This window comes from Syngnathus floridae, chromosome 9 (assembly GCF_059516105.1).
Source record: "Syngnathus floridae isolate MCC-2025c chromosome 9, RoL_Sflo_1.0, whole genome shotgun sequence".
NCBI lineage: Eukaryota > Metazoa > Chordata > Actinopteri > Syngnathiformes > Syngnathidae > Syngnathus > Syngnathus floridae.
The window spans coordinates 9,049,859-9,068,562 of NC_142421.1; the positions used below are offsets into that span (position 1 = coordinate 9,049,859).

Genomic DNA, 18,704 nt, shown 5'->3' on the forward strand with positions numbered 1-18,704 from the left:
GGGTTTGACATGTGTACATAAAAGCAACAACATACTCTGCAGAAATTATAGAGTCAATTTTAATGGTACAATAATATAAACATTTACCAATAAAACACGTTTTAGTCCAAACAATGCTTTCCAGTTGACAATATCACCCAATGTCACCAACCAAATACTGGCAATACGTTCCCAATAAACAGGTGACATAAATCAAATGTGCTTTTGTTCAACAATGAGCATAGCTTAAGCTCCCTGTGAGAAAATGTTATGCTTTAGTTTTATTTTCTCCAACACCGTGTTGGCAAATGTGCACAATGCTGCATAAAGAATTAAAAACAAATTAAAAGCTTCAAAGTCTGAGCATAACATTGCTGTTTCAAATCCAAACATTTCTTTTAAAAAAGGATGGAAAATAGTCAATACAAAAGCAACCTGTACAAATGACTTTTCTGTACAAAAGCTTGTAAAATGTAGTTGTGGTGCAAATGAATGCAAGGTCTCTAAAAACTGGTTTTCAAATGGTGACTATGTGCAGACTTTCCATTTTAACAATGTAGCAGCTCTAGTTTCATTTCAACAGCTAAAATGAATCAAATATACAGTTGTATAGGAACATACATAAATAACAATGAAAAGAATAATGAAAACTTGGCAGAAATGTTGCAAACACATGATTGGCAGTAGAAAAATAAAACCAAACTCCATTATTACTGTGAACAGAGAGAGAAAAAATTAATTAGGATGCATGACTTGGTTCATTAAAAAGTGTATATAAGTAGTCCAACAATGGTCACTGGAGTAAAATTCAAATGAAGTGAGGTATTAGCTCCACATTCTCTTTTCCCTCATGCAGTTCTACTGAAAGAACTTGAGAGCGGCAACGAGGAAGAACTTCTCCAGGAAGATCTCTGAATCGAGAACAGCGATGTGGGCAGCCCGACCGATGAGAGAATTGGCTGTGTTGGGAAGCGCGTGGATGACATCATATCGGACGAGGTTGCAGTCTTTGTTCTGAAGTACTGGCAGCAGCAGATTTTCAATCATCTCAGCATACACGGGACCTGGTAACGCCGTATTGGAAACATTTTTGTCATGTCAAATAGCCCAAGGGTTTACAACAGGACAGATAAAGCTCTGTCCAGAGTCCATGACAAAAATTAAAAATAAACACTGAACAGGTTCAAATCTTTAATGAGCTGTTCATATTGCTTATTTGGCTGACTCTTCTCCACTTTAAAATAATTAATGAAAGAAATGCTGCTTAGATAGCTAGCAGACACAGAATGCATGGAAATGAATGTTTACAAAAATGCAGAACACGAGCAACAGAACAAGGGCGTCTCAGCAGTTTAATACTGAGGTATCCTACCTGTTTGTTTATCTTTTAATGCCGTTTTGCACATCTCTATCCGAGCAGAATGATAGGGAACGTAGCGATCCTGCAGTGAACCCACCAGAACCACATTCTTGAAGAACTGAAGACCTGCAGACAACACATCATTGGAGGTACTTGTAGCTAAAAAGCAAAATAAGCAAAAATAGCACCACAAACCAGATTTCTTGCTGAGCTTATAGAGAAAAGTCTGTCGAGGATCTGAATGGTCACGGCAAGTCAGCTGCAGCAATGATCCAGACTTCTTCCACTTCTGCATGAACCAAAGGCCTAGAAACAACAAGTTGTTTAACCGCATCCCGCCTGCTATCACCATTATTAGAATCTCTGACATGACCCAACACCTACCAGTGTTGACCAATGCTGAACTGTTGTACAGTGTGCCCAAATGAGGACCAGAGAGTGAAAGGAAGGTGTGTAACCTACTCAGGTAACATTTAAACCTGGGCCTGGTCAGTACAGAGCGAACTATCAAATTCCCCAGCGAGTGACCCACAAAACTGTAAGGAAAAGTAGAGGTTAAGGTATGTATAGAATTCAGTGTATTGAACTGAAGCTGTGCCAATTGAAATGAATAAAAACAAGTACAATGCAATAAATAAATATGAATTGAAAATTCTAATTGAAAACATTACAATTACCTTATTTTTGAAAGAGTAAGGTTGTAAAGCTGAATATACTGAATTATTTCATCCAACAGCCTGTCTGTCATTGACTCAAAGTCTGCGAAGGTGTCATTCTGCGTGGAAAGCAAAAGTTATGATAAGGCTGACTGCACACAAAAAAAAAAAATCATGAAACAATGTTCAGGAAAGATCACCTGGTTTCTCTCGGACATAAGGAAGTCTATACGAGCACCGGGGAGCCCGAGCTCCAGATAAGTCTTCACTAGTCTCAGGTCTGCACTATTGCCTGCAGCAATTTGGGGAACAACTTCATCACGTATGGCATATAATGCTTGGGGGGAAAAAAACATGCTGTGAAGCCTTACCATCCAGGCCATGCACGCAAACAATAAGATGAATGCCCTCGTCGCAGCTTCCATCTTCCTCCAAGCTGAAGTAGGGTACTGTGGACGCCAGCTCTGGAACTTCACTGTACAAGATGCCCGGAAGCTTCAATTGCTTCATTTCTTCCTTGGCCTTGATGAATCTACATGATCACAGTTGAATCAATGAATGCTTTGTTCTCATGTGAGCCTAACGGTAATGTGTGAATGTCAGATGACAACTCACTCCTTCATCTGCGGTGCAGGTACACATTCATACCACTTGAGATTACAAGACATGGAGCAAGAAGGATGATGTCTCCGTGCCCTCTGCCCAGTACTACCAGAGGCGACGATGGAGCAGTCAGAAGCTTTTGAAGAATCCTGCTTTTCGTGGGTGTGGCCGATGACGAGCTGTTCGAACAGAACTTGCGTCTCCTGAACAGCTGAGCTATCAGCACCAGTTTGCTCCTCATCATCAACCCCATTGACAAAGGCATAGGCGTCTCCTTCCTCGTAGTAGCCGTTCTCGATCATTTCGTGCTCACCTTCATCTTCATCCTCCTCAACTTGAGGACCTGTTTGGATTCCCAGAGTGATAGCGGAGGTTTCTATAGGGCTTATCTCAGATACATCTGTGCTGGAAGTTGAGCCAAAATAATTCTCTACCATGCCACGTTTTACCAGGTCAGTGCTACTAGTGGCGGAGTTACTTGAGTGGCATGCAGTTTGGGGTTCACTCTGAGACTCTTTGAAGGCCTCGAGACCAGAGTCCTCCTCCAGTCTGCCCTCAGGACTCCCAATATGGTTGGGGTCTATTTCAAAATCACAGATAGATTTTAGTAGCTGGGAATCTACTGTTCCGGAATCTGAGGGACAGGCCGCATCAACGGCGGGTTTGTTTGTGTGCTCCCCAGAAAACACAACACTCTGCTCCTGTACCACAATACTAGACCTTCTGCAAAATACGTCAGCTCCACTTGAATATTCACCTTCATCGTCTGAAGGCAAGGAATTGATAGAAGTGAGCGATGACTGAACCCCTCTGGCAGCACGGCTATCTTCTGGCTGAAGAGACTCTGCTGCCTCAGAGCGCTGTTGAAGTTCGCTTGGCTGTGCAGGCCTGAGAGCAGAACTCACTGTCGTCTTCTCTGGCTGGGGGCCAGCCATTGTTGAGTCAACCACACTGAGTCCCTGAGACCCTGAAACAAGATGAGCTGCAAAAGAGCTGGGCTCACTCTCAATGCCGGAGTCTGAGAGGCGGGAAGAGGCATTCGGGGCTGCTCCATCGGGCAGCCTGATACAATCACTCTTTACTTGTACCGAGACCAGACAGGGATGCTGGCAATGTTGTTTTGTCTCCACCACAGACTGGCTAGAGTAACATTCTGTCTGGGTAATCTCTGGAATATTGCTGTTATTCGCACCATCAGTCCGACACGGCGTAATAACTGTAACTTTTCCACCTTCGTTTTTGAGACTTGGTTTAACATCAATTTGCTTAGGTCCAGCAGACCACTGCAGCGGCATTTGGTTACTACGATCGACTTGGTCGTCTTTGTTAGGAGGTTGTTGGCACATAGCGCCAGTTCCGGTGTCTGTCTGATGACAAGCAGCAGTATAAGTTCTACTGTCATCAGAGACGGTCTCAACTACAGTCTTAATAAAATGTGATAACGAGGCACCGGGGTCAGAGACGGAATCATCATTAGTCCTTAAGCAACTAATCGAGTCCACCTGCAAGGCATCTTGGTCCTCCGCTGAGTTCAGGGGAGCACCCCCTTCCTTATGCTTGGTGTTAGGGTCAGCAAAAGGAGCTTTGAGATTCTTATAACCCACCAGAATCACTGAGTCCTTGGAGCCATGTCTAATTAGCTTCTTTGGATTCTCAATCTTTGAATTCTTTTTCAGTTTGACAGATTTTCCTTTGGATTTCGGAGGTGGCTCAAAGCTGTCAGACCAGGTTTTAGTCGCAGAAGTGCATTGAGAATCCGATGGTAGAAGACTGGCCACTGCAGCGCAGTCCTTAGAACTAGATTTATCTGATTTACTTGGCACTGACGTAGACCGTGTGTTGTGCATGCCCATCCAGGGTCCGTCGCGATCTTCAAAATCCAACCAGGATGATCATGATAAATATAGAAACAAAAAAAAACAACACATTTGTTACTTAAAACTACTCTGTGATCCTTCGAAAAGTACACCAGTGTTTGTCACTGACCTTCAGTGATACTATCTAGGTAGCGATCCTCAAAAATTATCGGAAGAGAGCTAATGTCGCCGTCCAAATCTGCACATTCCACTGGAAGTGGAGGCAGAGCAAGAAAGTAGCTGGAACTTTTGATGGCATTAGTCATCTGCTGGTGACTGTGGGCACTGACAGAGGGAGGAAAGAAGAAAATAACTCATTTAACACCTGGAAGTACACTATCATCTTACCAAAAGTAAGATTTTCACAGTAGACCGTAACATACTATAGCTCCTGATAGGCCAAAGCAGACTGTCTTGGATGTTCGAGACAGAAGAAGGCCTCTGCAAATCGCCTCACCTGAAGTAACAGCAGGTACATGGTCGAGATTAAGTTTGCTTTGAAATGCTTGTTATTCCAGGATTACATGTTTGAATGATTAGATGTTTGAACTCACTCTTAGTGTGTGGTGCTCCACAGCAAGAAGAGCAGCAACTTGCTCCTGCAGGGAGACAATCTCGAGAAACTGTCCCCAGAGAGCCATCAACAGAGAGCAGAGCTGGGCAAGATTCATGTTAACCAGTTCTGCCAACTCGTCAGGGGACTCTGCTTTTTGCTAGTTTGAAGGGGGAAAAAAAACACCAGCAGAGGGCTCTAGTGAGCATCAAGTGGTAGAGTAGAAACACTTGCAGAGACAGATTCCACGGAGTGGAAATGCATGTTATTATCTATAAGTCAAGTTCACTCTGGCTCTAAATCCTAGTTAGTATACAGTATTTTGTTTTTGATGAATTGTATATCAGTCAGTATGTTGGTGCACTGGTTAGCACGTCCACGCCCCGGTTAAAGGTGCAGGGTTCAATTCTGGCTCCAGCCTCTCTATGTGGCTTTTGCGTGTTCCCCCTGTGCCTGACTGTTTTTTTTTTTTTTTTTTTTTTTTTTTTATGGGTAGTCTGGTTTTCTCCTACATTCCAAAGAGATGAATGAAGGAATAAATGGATATCCATATAGTGTTAAAAACTTATTACACTTTTTACACAATGTTAAAAAAAGGAAAATATTAAGATTATAAAATGGTAATAGAAACATAGATAACCTACAAAGTGAAGCAAATAATTCATGTTGTAAAATAAACATTACTATCAGTCTATCCTCCCAAAACAACTTTGATGGATGGCATGCCAGTCTGCTTTGAACAAAGTTATTACATTATTAGAGAGTGGAACATGTTTGCATCGCTGTATTATTCAACAGGTCCTACCTTCACTTGTTCACATAACTCAGTGAGACGGGCCTCCAAGTCATGTTTTTCTGAAAAGAAAGAGAACAGTGTTGCCCCTGTGATTTACTTGTGTAGTTTACCTGATGACTACATGGATATGTCTGAGAAAGACTGAACAACAGTGCAGTGTTAGAGAGTACTCGTGTGGGGAAAGTAATCATTATTCTAGGACAAGACGATAAGATCAGAAAAGAATGACCGTTATTCAAGTCGGTGGCTACTACCACGACTTCAAAAGTGTGCAACAGAGACAGGGAGGAAAAAGTTGGCAGCAGTTTAGTTGCATTTGCTCAGTATATGGTCGCAATAGGAGTGTGCCATTTTTTGTATAGATACAAGATAAGTGGAGTGAAGAGGGGGAAAAAGGAGAGAAAGGCAGGCTGATTCGAGGTATGCATAGTAAGGGGCAGGACATACCTATGTAGACGTGCCTTTGACTTCGGGGATAGGGTCTTCTTAGTACTCGCTCATATAGGACTTGAATGCTGGGCTTGGCTAGTAAGATTCCACATATAGTCATGTTTAACCTTTTTATTAATTCGTCCTTTTGGGATGGTTTAGTATTTGTCCACCGGTGCATATTAGTTTTGGTGAGTCATTAACATAATATTGAGTTGCGCCTGGGCATTTTAATGATTAGGATTTGGTGTGCGGGGCTAATAGATGTAATCACTGCAAATTAATTTGGAAATTCTTTGATGGGTCCAACATTTTCATTCGGATGAAATGACATGAGAATATGAAATATAACTTGCGTGTAATGCTTCAGAAATATCAATGACTACAGACAAGCATGCATTCCATTGCATGTACAGTTTGCTTTGAATGAATGAACAAGGATGCTGTTTACCTAATTCCATACGATGGGAAGATGGCAGGTCCTTAGTGACATTGGTGAAGTAGTCAAACAGGCCCTGGTAGGCAAGTAAGAGACTGGAGCACATGTTATGGTGGAGGGTGAGGGCATGCTGCACACAGTGGTCGGATACCAGGAATGACCTGCCCTGAGGGATTAAGAAGAGAAAAAATGAGGAGATAAAAGACTGAGCTCTTACAAATTTTTTTTACATTATTATAAAATTGTAATAACATTTTGTATTCCAGTATTCCCAATATTTCAAAATGAGGTTTCCTGTTCAAGTCTTACATGAAATATAATTCCAATATTACAGTAAATAACAAAACTCAATTTAATATTGAACTAGTGTGATAACTTACATCTGCTGACACCTGCTTGACATAACTGCTGCCAAACACCACGTTCTCTAGAGGCGGGATAACTGAGTCCTTGCTCTGTGCCGGGGCATTGCGATTAAGCCATGTTGTCTTCACTGGCCGAGGAAAACTAGGCAGAAAAGTATATGTAAGTATGCGAAATTCAGCATATGTTATTGTAAAATCTGTGAATGTGAAGTTCTTTGTGTAGCAATAAAAGGCAAATATGAGGTTTGCCAAAATGTGACTGGAAGACTTTGCTGAGGTATGAAGCGGTTTTACCTGATAAGTGGTTGATGTAGCGCCACAAGGGAGGCGTGAATAGCGACGGACATGACCGAAAGGTGGAAGTAGTCAAACATGACGTTAATGTGCTGGTGGATGCCTCGCTGAAGGCTAAAGTGCAAACGGAGTGTGCGGCTGCTGATATTCTGTAATGAGCTTGGCTCATCTGGTCTGTAAATATGAAACAAAAAGAACAAACATAATTCATTAGCTTTATCACACTCGCATAAAAATACTTTGAGAATACCAGTAAGATGTGAGACAGCATGCAACACTTACGTGTAATCACCATCAGTGAAATACAAATCTAACAGAAGCTGGAAATCCAAATCAGAGAGGAAATCCTCCACCTGTTTTAGAGTGTTTTTAGAGAACAGTTAAAAGCATGCAATACAATATTCCACAAAAGTACAGTTAAAAACAAAAACCTTCTTCTCATCCAGAAGCAACATGACTTTAAAGATGAGCACATCGTTGACGACAACCTCTTCATTCTTGTAAAGAATCTGAAAGGTTTTGCTGGAGATGACATCATCTTGGACAGAAGCGGGAAATGCGAGATCAGAGCCTGGACAAAGAAGACCATTTGTGGACCCAGTGATGCACATGAATGTCTTCTTTATAATCCTAACAACATAAAACCCGGTGCATGAAAACATTTTTAACATCCTCACAAATATAGTGTAATTACCGCTTGGGTGAAGAAGACTGGCTTCAATTTTATGCGGCACCCGAGGTGGAATCTTCAGACTAGCACGAATCTGGTAGAACCTGAAAATTAAAATATTAAAGAAAAACACACACACTGATGTGACATGACTTACATAATGTTTGTGCAGTCTCGTGTGTCACAAATAAATGAATAAACTACCACTACCTCCCAGTGGCTTGATTTGTAAAATGACGACAAACCCTTCCTGAATAAATAATAAGCACTTTCTTTTTGCAGTCACTCATCTACATGAGTTGAACTGTTTCATGTAATGCTGAGACGAGGCAGGGTTTTGTTTTGCCGCAGTTCAAAATTACCTACGAATAAATAAAATATGCTAATCACATACAAAGGAATGGCAAGAGACACAAGGTGGAACAGCCTCACACTTTATTTACGTGCCTCCTCCATCAAAAAACAGTGCAGTTTAGCTTCTGGCAAATGCACATCATGACTAGCTACAGTATTTTATGCTTCTGGCAGAAAGTAAAACTTACTCATTTAAATATGCAAATAAGAACGACTTGTTTAGCACAAAAAGAGTGTACTTTTCATTGCACAATAATTTTTCATGTTCAAACTGTTAGTATTGAACTTGTCTGTATCATTTGGTCCTGGAAAAGACAAATTATTGATTTTACCTATTTGTAATATGTTGCTGATATTTAATTTTAAAAGGCATTAAAGCTGTTCCTCTACACAAAACTCAAACTTCATTTAACATTTCATTCATTATCACTACACCCAATGTGAACTGAACTAATGTATGTGCCATGACCTTTGGCATATCCCTTGACCCATGGTGATTGCACCAATATAATTAGCTTGCTCCAAAGTTTGACATGATCAAGTCTAACTCACCCTCTTTGGAACAGGTCCACATTGTAAAACTTGTGGAGCTCCACTGAGAACTCCACCGTGGCCTGAACTTCAGTCATGGTGGTGCCTACACGCTGAGTTGCCTCACATCATCTGGGACACATATAAAGGCCTGCTAAAGAAAACAGATACATATAACAGTTATTACAAAGAGAAGTATGAATATGAGTTAAATAAACGAGAGTTGAGTGATGAACAGCTTTAGCGTCATCCCCGTCCAGGGGTCATAGCACTACCCCCTATAAATGATTAATAAATATTATATACTCACAATCTGATTCAGCTTTTTTGTGCCTTAGGAAGGCGATGACGATATACAGCACATGCAGTTTTTATTTACTTAGTAATTGATTGATTCATTAATATTATAATTATTAATAGCAATTACATACAATATTTAACCAGATTAATTTCTATAATAACATAAAACATTTAGAATGAATTATTAAAATGAACGACAGTATTTTACTAATATTATGCAAATGAGAAAATAAACAGATTGTTGACTGTCTGTTTCCGCCAATGCATTACTTGTTCAAAACATTTCCGACCACTCGTATATACAGTATAAATAAATGTGCTTAGCTTGCGTATTTTTAAATTGTAACACGCACGAAAGTAGGACAGTTGGCGAAAATAGCTCTGCAGGTTAAGTTCAACATTAAGCTTATTGTTTTTAAGAAGACCAAGACAGACTTGTCTCAATTTGTTACCCATGGAAAAAAAAAACCTTAGAGGTGTAACTGCATCGTAAAGTGCGGCACGAGTAGGGTAGACACTACTAGTCCCGAACTGGCAGACTCCTAAACTCAGCAATGGTGTCTTGCTGTTTCAAGTGGGGAGTGACTCTTGCTAAGGATTCGCTTGAGGGCCCACAACATGTCAAGTGGGGTCAACAAATCATCTCGCAACAGCGCACACAAACGTCAAATAGCTGATACCGGCGTAACAATCGCTAGTGTCAGTCCGCGTTGCACTGACAAGTAGCAATGTTATAGCTAGCAAAATAAGATTAGCTTACAAGAAGCTAAAACCTCACTCACCATTGCACTGGCAAGCTAACATTAGCTAGCTAACCAACGTATTCCTTTCCTGCTATATTGCTTTCCTCTGCCACGTCCAAGCGGAATAGCCTTCTTAGTTGCTCAATAACTCGCCCACCTTCTGAAAAAACAGAGAGGACAGCCGCTTTTTAAATGACAGATTGGCCATTTACTCTGCAGATTGTGAATAGTCCGAGCACAATCTGAACGGCTGTCAGTAGCGTAGCTAAAACTGCCCATTTACGAGCGAGCGTTCATGCGCACACACGCTAGAGGTGCAGTCGATGCAGCACTGGAGCAAGTTCCTCTCAAACCGAGACTGCAAGAGTTTAATTGAGGCTGAATTAGAAATAAACACAAAAAAAATTTATCTTTATGTTATTTAATCTTTCAGTGCATACTGCTGCAGTGCGTGTGCGCGTGTGGATGGATGGATAGATGGATGGATGGATGGATGGATGGATGGATGGATGGATGGATGGATGGATGGATGGATGGATGGATGGATGGATGGATATGTATGTAGCCATGGATATGTATACTTATGCCATGTGTATAGGAGTATAGATATTTTTGCCTGTGAATAGATAAGTATGTATACATGCATGTATATTATGTTATTATATATATTATATGTGCATATAATTACTTTTCAATAAAGGGGTGAGAGCTAATAAGCTATGTTTCTTTTCACTTCTTTCCGAATGGCTTTTTTTTCTCTCCCTTTGTGTTTATTCTGCTCCTTCAATTTCATCTGCAAATGGTTTTATGCAAGACTTTTTTGTCTGAAAACAAACAGGAGGCTTTGTAATATTTGACTATACGCAATTAAAACAAAACAAACAAACTATCTGTACTATTGAATGGACTGAATGTTTCCTTGCCATTAATGTAGTAACGCTAAGGTCACACCTTGCTGTTACTTACTGGCCGCCACCTCTAATCGTATTCCCATACCACTTTTTTTATTTTTATTTTGACTGACTTAAAAAAAAAGGCACCACACCTCTTTTTATTGTGTTAGTGGGTGGGTCGATGCTATTTTACCCTTCATTTGATGGGCTCAACAGTGTTCTGACTCATTTGTGCTGTGGAGCAGTTAACAGTAAACTGGATAAGCCGGTCAGACGGGGGTGGATCGTGTCAACTTCATTCACTCGCCACAAGAACACAACAAGCATGGGAGAGGCTGTGAAACTTAATGCCGGTTTTATGCGACACCCTGGCGGATCTCAAGTAATCCCTAAGCGTTGACAATGACCTCAGTACCTTTGAAAAAATAATGACAAGTGATGTTTGTCCACAGGTTTTTACGTCAACAGTGCTATACTGCAGGTTGCTCGATTGCAATGCTGATGTTCACTATGCAATCGACTTTGACAGCATTGTTGGCTGTCTCATTAAAGTGGAAATGCTACTCAGTAAGCATGCAAATACACATTCATCTTAGTCGTTCTCAAAATTCCATGATATGGCAAGGTCATCATTCAAGCATTCTTAATCTGTTTTTTTCTCAATCAGAAATGTTTAAAACTCCAGAAAAATTTAGGTTGATATACTTCAGGTAGGACGGCTGCATCTGCGAGTTGGTTGTCACTATGTGTATATGGTACAAATTAATTTCTCTTGAATTGTTTTGTCTTGTTTCTCTGCAACGGCCGTGCCTGGTAATCTACTAGCAGGGGAGATGGAGCACACAAGCAAGGAACATGTTTGTTTTTTAGGGTAACAGTATGATATTTTGAAAATGATTGAGAGTGTCAATGTAGTTTTGAGATGGGAAAAACTGAAGATTTAAATAAACATTTTGGACTACTGACTCCCATATCACAAAGCTATGCAAATGTGTTTCAAATGTATAAATTAGGGGGCAGTAATAAACCACCACTTAATAGTACTGATGACTCAGGAACCTTCCTGCTTATGTAATTTATTTTGACATTGTTACAAATGCCACGTAGTTAAACACCCCGGTGGTATGAGAAACAAGGCGTGGTCACACCTGAGTCGACATTGTTGTGTGCCAACCCATCACAGACATTAAGTGAAGAGTACCAGACAGCACGGGTCACTGAGAAGACACTGAAAATGTCTGGCATTGTACAAAAGCTTCAGCACAACCGAGACAAATTGCAAGGCATCGGAACTAACGATAAGGCAGTGCCATACCTGAACCAGGACTTTGAGGCTTTGAAGCGAAGCTGCCTGGAAAGAGGACGCCTATTTGAGGATGAAAGCTTTGAGCCACTTCCAGCATCCTTGGGCTTCAATGAACTTGGACCCGGATCCTATAAAGTTCGAGGCATCAAGTGGTTGAGACCCACGGTGGGTACAGCAGTGATGACACAAATACTAATTTTTCTGAATTTCTAGGGCTTTACAGTTTGTATTTTAAAGGGAGGTACTATTGCATTTACAGGACTGTCTCAGAAGATTAGAATATTGTGATAAAGTTCTTTATTTTCTGTAATGCTATCAAAAAAACAAAAATTAAATTAATCAAAGGCTTGCGATATTTCAGCTGATTTGTAATCAATCCAGAATGTATGACTTTTTTGTTTTTTAATTGCATTACAGAAAATAAAAAACTTTATCACAATATTCTAATTTTCTGAGAAAGTCCTGTATATATAATTAAAATTTGATTTCTTATCGTTTGTATCCTGTTTTGCGTGTTATATATCTTGGGGCGTTTCCACTTTTGTTTGTTAAACTGTCCCTTATGCATTCTCATTGCTTCCTCTGCAATTTGCATCTTGCCCAGGTGTTCCTCTGTCTTTCCTGTTTACTTCGTTCCTTAGTTTCTTCCAGTCCTTGTTGTATCGTTGTGTTTGTTTGTTACTATGGATCTTTATTTATTTAAAGTGTCTTTTTATTTTGTTTCTGGCAGTAAATACTCTACCGTGCCTCCCTGCTCTATTGCATCTTAAACCATGCTAACTCATTATGACATAATATGCTACCTGCATAAAGCTATGCACGTCACAATGATACTGCCAAAATCTGAAATCATGTGGCAGCGGTACATGTGCCCAGATAATGTACATTTTCCTCTGTGTCTGAACAACAACAACAAAAATACTGTACTGTTACATGTTTTACTCATTAACGACATTTTTTTTTTCTTAGGAAATTGTTTCTAATCCCAAATTTATTCTGAGCGATGCCACCAGGACTGACATTTGTCAGGGAGCACTTGGTGAGACATGCATACACACTCACCAAAAATTCTTTTAAAAATACTTTGCATACTTGTAAATTATGGCTTTTACTCCTCTGGTCTGTATAACACCTTAAGATAGTAAACGCGCAGTCTTTGTACAAAATGTGTTGAACTGGCTTGTCAAGGAGCTCTCTGTCTACACCCTGTCTGGACCAAACAGGTAGGGCTCAGTGGTGAGCGCTTTAGTTAACAGACAAGACAAGACAAGACAAGACAAGACAAGTTACTGTGGTTTAACTATGACATAGTACATATATGAAGCATAATTTCCAACGGCTCTTGCTCTCTGGTAAAACAATCAAATTTGTGGTCAGGTGACTGCTGGCTCCTGGCGGCTATTGCATCCTTGACACTCAACAAGCAGATTTTGTCTCGTGTTGTACCGCATGACCAAAGTTTTGATGAGGACTATGCTGGAATCTTCCATTTTGAGGTATATTTTTATATATATATATACATATATATATATATATATATAATATTGAACACACACACACACACACACAAAATTTAAATAATGTGAAACAAAGAGGAACAGTCCCGAGATGGTGTTTAGAGTGAGCGAGCCTGTTTGTCCACCTTAAGTGAGCTGAGCTAGCCACCCATGAGAATTTGAAAGAATCTGGCTTGAATTGGCATATGACTAACTGGAAGTGAATTTGCACGTTAGACAATTAGCTTCAGCACTTCCTCTTGCATTTTTAGTTCTGGCAGTTTGGTGACTGGGTGGACGTGGTGGTTGATGACCGCTTACCCACCAGAGATGGAGAACTGCTGTTTCTCCACTCAGAGGATGGATCTGAGTTTTGGAGTGCTTTGCTGGAGAAGGCCTATGCCAAGTATGACTGAAGCATCTGATCTGTGTCTGGGTTGCTTCTGAATTCTTCTACACCTTCTTCCATTTGCTGCTACAGGTTAAATGGATGCTACGAGGCTCTCTCAGGAGGAAGCACCACCGAAGGGTTCGAGGACTTCACTGGAGGCATCGCTGAGAGGCATGACCTATCCAACCCCGATCCTCACCTCTTTAATATCTTAAGGAAGGCCCTGGAAAGAGGCTCGCTTCTGGGATGCTCCATTGATGTCAGTTTGAACTTCTTGCTGCACTCATAATTACATTGGTCACGATCTGTCGCCATAGTTACTGACACTTCTGTTCATCCCAGATCACCAGTGCAGCCGACTCTGAAGCTATTACTCATCGCAAGCTGGTGAAGGGCCACGCCTACTCTGTGACAGCAGCTGAGCGGGTAAAGTCAGCCTCACAGGATTGCTTATACTCATGACAACAGAGACAACTAAAGTTGATCAAATAGCAAACACACTAGATAAGTGGTTTCATTTCTGTATTAAATGTTAGGTGGAGTACAGAGGAAGTATGGAGGAGCTGATCAGACTCAGGAATCCATGGGGTCAGGTGGAGTGGAATGGAGCCTGGAGTGACAAGTGAGTAGTAAACAGTGCTAAATCAATGCACGGTAATTTAAAAATAGCATATAGCAACATAAGATGGCCGCCAGTGGCTTCACCTCTCACGATGGCGTGTGGTCGGTAGTGTTCATTCATATACATGCCCCCCCCCCCCCCCCCCCCCCTCCTGCAAAATTTGAATAAAATCTATTTTTGTAGTTCTTCTGAGTGGAGATATGTAAGCGATGATGACCGCCAGAGGCTGACTAACCGCCAGGAAGATGGGGAGTTCTGGTAATTGATCACTCTGACAGTCGCACACATGCACACGTATACACACACACACACACATGAAAATGGTAAAGAGGCAAGATCTTATAGCTGATTACGGTCATGAGCCAAGTAAATCCAAGGAAAAAAAGAAAAAAGTGTGGATTTGAATGTTTATACTGTTTCTTTCACTAGAATTAATTATTTTTGTGCTCACCCTCTCTCTGCTCTCCAATAGGATGTCATTTTCTGACTTCCTGAGAGAATATTCTCGTATAGAGATTTGCAACCTCACACCCGATGCCCTAACATCAGAGTACAGGAAGTGGGCGGAGATAGAGTTTGAAGAAACCTGGAGACGTGGAGTTTCTGCTGGTGGCTGCAGAAACTATCCTGGTACTTGACATAACTTATTTTTCCTGATTTGTTTTTTTGTTGATGATTCATAAAGTCAGAATTGATTTATTTTTTAATTTAATTTAATTTAATTTAATTTGTTAGTTGCTGCCAAAACGCTGTTGTTCTTCATTTGCTTAGAAACCTTCTGGACAAATCCTCAGTTTGTCATAAAACTTGACAAAGTGGACGATGACCCCTATGACGGAGAAGACGGCTGCACATTCATCGTAGGATTGATGCAGAAGAACAAACGTCGCAGGAGAAAAATGGGGGAGGATATGGAGACCATTGGCTTCCTCATGTATGAGGTGAACGTCACTGGAAGTCAAAATAAAACACTGACGCTACATATCACCGACCCTCTTTTCTTATTGTGGATTTGTTTTTGTCTTTTTTTCCAGCTGCCTGAGGAGGTGGGAGTGGAAAAATCAGACATTTGTTTCTCTGCAACACGCTATCTCTGTTTAAAATACTGCATTGATGTTACATTTTCCCACCACAATGTGTCGACATATTCTCATGTGACTTTTCTATGTGTCATTTTCCAGTATTATGGCGCCACGCAAGTGCACCTGAAGAAAAATTTCTTCTTGCGTAACCGCTCAGCAGCACGCTCTGAGACCTTCATCAATCTCCGAGAAGTGAGCAGCCGTCACCATCTGCCCCCTGGGGAGTACCTCATCATTCCCTCCACATTTGAGCCTAACAAGAATGGAGACTTTTATATACGGGTGTTCTCCGAGAAACCAGCGGATTTTCAGTATGTATTACAGGGTGTAATATTGAGCAGTGTGATTTAATTAAGATGTAAAGCAATTATCTTTGTCTGTTGTCAGTGAGATTGACGATCCCGTTGATTGCCATGTTGAACAGGTAAAATCATTTTGCTTGGTCAAAATGCAGCAGGGTGGAGTGGCAAATCATCCAGATTTTTTTTCTCTTCAATTTTTACTCTTTAGATTGACATAGATGAAGGCGATATTGATGACAGGTTCAAGAGACTGTTTGGACAGCTGGCCGGACATGTGAGTCATCAATACTTGAATGTTTCCTCTTCAAGTACTTGATTGAAACACTTCTTTTTTTTTTTTTATTCAAGTATAAATGTGTAATCATTTTCATTTGACTTTTAGGATGTGGAGATTTCTGCATTTGAGCTGCAGAGAATCCTCAACAGAGTGGTTAAAAACCGTAAGAGAAAGTTTCTCAAGCTAATTCAATATGAGCAGTTAGTACCTCCATCTGATCCACAAATAACTTGATCCTTGTTCCATTTTCAGGAGGGGACATCAAAACTGATGGGTTCAGCTTGACCACGTGTCGCAACATGGTGAACCTGCTTGACGTATCCTTTGAGCCTTGATTCCAACACACTGCAAGAAGGCAGTTCAAATAAATATATCTGGATGTGGCTTGATTCCATTTCTTAGAAGTCAGTTACGGAAAAATATGACATCATAAGATAAACACGGTATAAACCACCCTGCAAAAAAAAAAAAAAAAAAAAAGAAGATTGTTGATGTGTGTACAATTAGTTAACTTAACACCCAATTAGTTGTGAATTTGTCTGCATTAAATGAACTTTGCATTAACTTTAACAATCCCTTCAAAGAAAGATGGAAGCGGCAAACTAGGAGTGGTGGAATTTAAGATTTTGTGGACCAAGATTGAAAAGTTTTTGGTAAGCAACTCTTAAACCCGGTTTTCATTGGCTACAGCATTATGAACGGCTATCATTAAAATTGCACCTTATTGAAATAATAATGCTCAGTTTGGACTTGTGTATAACTACACTGCATCATCATTAGAGGCAATTGTTATGATCACGGCTTGAATTCTATTTTGCCGACTAATACTGTGGCTGGTGACTATTTTACGTATTTAGTTCGATTGGTGGTTGCAGATAATGAGAAGTCTGGTTCTCCCATTAGGACATTTACAAAGAAAAAGATGCAGACAACAGTGGCTGCATGAGCTCTTCTGAGATGCGGTTAGCAGTAGAAGATGCTGGTGAGTCCATTTCAAATAATGTCAGATGATGTTTTGATTAGAACTTGACATCGACTCACTTTAGGGACATGTGTAATCTGTGGGTGACATTTTTTTGTTATTTGAAATTTGGTTTGCAGGTTTCTCACTCAACAACCAGTTGCACCAGATCGTCGTTGCTCGCTACAGGGAACCAGACTACACCATAGACTTTGACAACTTTGTTTGCTGCCTTATCCGCTTGGAGTCACTTTTCCGTGAGTGTGTCTACCTAACATTGACGTGAAGGTGTTTCAAAACTTTTGATTTGTATTGTATGAACAAATTTCAAAAAATAATTGCAACCTTTCTTCCCAACAGATGCATTCCAGTCCATAGACAATGGTTCTGGTGTTATAGAGTTGACTTACTTGCAGGTATGAGGTGGAGTGAAAATATGAAGTTATACTTGACAATAACATTTCTTTGCTTTTGTTTTTCTTCCCAGTGGCTGGAATTGTCCATGTTATAGAGGAGCTGCTTATACTCTTTAAAAGAAGAAGAAAAGAACAATCATCACTTAAATGGGGAGTTTGCAGTTTAAAAAAACACATGCAAAATTTAGACGTAGCCTTACTTTACTATTAAAGCCTCACAAGAGCACATGTTCGCAGTTATTGTGAATTGTGACCGACAGAGTTTAGGTTTAGCCTTCAGTAAGAGTTTCCCATAATTGATGTGCAAATAGAGTCCATTTGTTGAATTATTATCATTTCACTGCTTCTTGATTTCATTGTTAATGGTTGTCACAAAATGGAGACAAATGATTGACTCGTTGTTGGTCAAACTTTTGTCATTGGTTGTTTTTTGTCAGGTGTGGTGGTTTCTGAAATAAGGTACAAAATTGGGAGGAATGTTTTAGTTTTTCATATCATGTTACTAAATAATTAATTACTCCCAGCTTTATACTGACTGTTAACAAATTTGACAAAGTATGAATAAGATTTCTTTTAATGCAAACTCCTCCCTTAAATGAATATTTGCTCTGTTTTGAATGCATTTTTCTTTGGATATGGTGTGTAACTTAATCTGTCAGTTAAGGGAATGATTGTTCTACAAAATAATCCATCGTAAATTCTGTTTATTCAATAAAGATTTTTGGGGAGCTTCACGTTTAAGACTCAGTTTTGGAATGATGACAACTCAAACTTTGTTTTTTCTCTACATGGGGATAAATGGGGATAAATGGGGCTTGATTAATACATGGGAGGACTGAGTAAATAGTTTCTAAATACTTTAATATGCATTGATACCCACTTCCTGCATTTCACAGTTTTGTCAATAAAATTCATACATTATTTGTTGAATAATAAGTAATTTTTGTGTGTGCAAATATTGTTCCCACCTTAGTTGATTTGAAAATATTTACAATAGTCGTGTTGTTGCAGCAGCCAGAACAATAATCCA

General features: G+C 40.1%; 2 protein-coding genes across 6 annotated transcripts; one reads left to right on the top strand and one right to left on the bottom strand.

Annotated features, from left to right (window-relative positions):
• Positions 1-35: 35 nt before the first annotated feature.
• Positions 36-10,262, bottom strand: fam135a (family with sequence similarity 135 member A). 5 transcript variants are annotated; one of them, XM_088384221.1, is made up of 22 exons: positions 9,968-10,258; positions 8,907-9,039; positions 8,025-8,104; positions 7,762-7,901; positions 7,613-7,683; positions 7,331-7,504; positions 7,052-7,178; positions 6,684-6,837; positions 6,251-6,328; positions 5,813-5,862; positions 5,009-5,167; positions 4,838-4,911; positions 4,585-4,739; positions 3,356-4,468; positions 2,611-2,941; positions 2,367-2,527; positions 2,196-2,287; positions 2,017-2,114; positions 1,724-1,875; positions 1,535-1,645; positions 1,352-1,465; positions 36-1,043 (listed from the first exon to the last, which is right to left on the bottom strand). In XM_088384221.1, the coding sequence occupies exons 2-22, from the start codon at positions 8,981-8,983 to the stop codon at positions 838-840; spliced, it is 3,717 nt and encodes a 1,238-aa protein (XP_088240347.1). In that variant the 5' UTR covers positions 8,984-9,039; positions 9,968-10,258; the 3' UTR covers positions 36-837. The 5 variants fall into 5 exon arrangements, with proteins under 5 accessions (XP_088240347.1, XP_088240346.1, XP_088240344.1 ...); XM_088384220.1 differs by having other exon boundaries at positions 2,611-4,468; positions 9,968-10,259; XM_088384218.1 differs by having other exon boundaries at positions 1,352-1,645; positions 2,611-4,468; positions 8,907-9,036; positions 9,968-10,262.
• A 1,725-nt stretch (positions 10,263-11,987) lies between these two features.
• On the top strand, positions 11,988-18,408 carry LOC148393366 (calpain-2 catalytic subunit-like). Its single transcript, XM_088384225.1, has 21 exons — positions 11,988-12,292; positions 13,097-13,166; positions 13,505-13,623; positions 13,896-14,029; positions 14,105-14,273; positions 14,357-14,440; positions 14,551-14,636; positions 14,820-14,894; positions 15,109-15,266; positions 15,408-15,577; positions 15,671-15,682; positions 15,818-16,029; positions 16,106-16,142; positions 16,229-16,294; positions 16,403-16,460; positions 16,550-16,614; positions 16,882-16,950; positions 17,201-17,279; positions 17,399-17,515; positions 17,619-17,674; positions 17,746-18,408. Exons 1-21 carry the CDS (start codon positions 12,056-12,058, stop codon positions 17,767-17,769), a joined length of 2,097 nt encoding a protein of 698 aa, XP_088240351.1. The 5' UTR covers positions 11,988-12,055; the 3' UTR covers positions 17,770-18,408.
• The last annotated feature ends 296 nt before the right edge of the window (positions 18,409-18,704 follow it).

What these genes read in the sequence shown, in the direction of transcription:
- LOC148393366 (XM_088384225.1), top strand. Translation starts at nt 12,056, where the DNA reads ATGTCTGGCATTGTACAAAAGCTTCAGCACAACCGAGACAAATTGCAA. An exon ending in TCAAGTGGTTGAGACCCACG is followed by an intron (nt 12,293 to 13,096) that starts GTGGGTACAGCA and finishes TTTTTTTCTTAG; the next exon opens with GAAATTGTTTCTAATCCCAA. An exon ending in CCGCTTGGAGTCACTTTTCC is followed by an intron (nt 17,516 to 17,618) that starts GTGAGTGTGTCT and finishes TCTTCCCAACAG; the next exon opens with ATGCATTCCAGTCCATAGAC.
- fam135a (XM_088384218.1), bottom strand. Translation starts at nt 8,983, where the DNA reads ATGACTGAAGTTCAGGCCACGGTGGAGTTCTCAGTGGAGCTCCACAAG. An exon ending in TCAAGCAGGTGTCAGCAGAT is followed by an intron (nt 6,838 to 7,051) that starts GTAAGTTATCAC and finishes TTAATCCCTCAG; the next exon opens with GGCAGGTCATTCCTGGTATC. An exon ending in TGGAGCACCACACACTAAGA is followed by an intron (nt 4,912 to 5,008) that starts GTGAGTTCAAAC and finishes CTGTTACTTCAG; the next exon opens with GTGAGGCGATTTGCAGAGGC.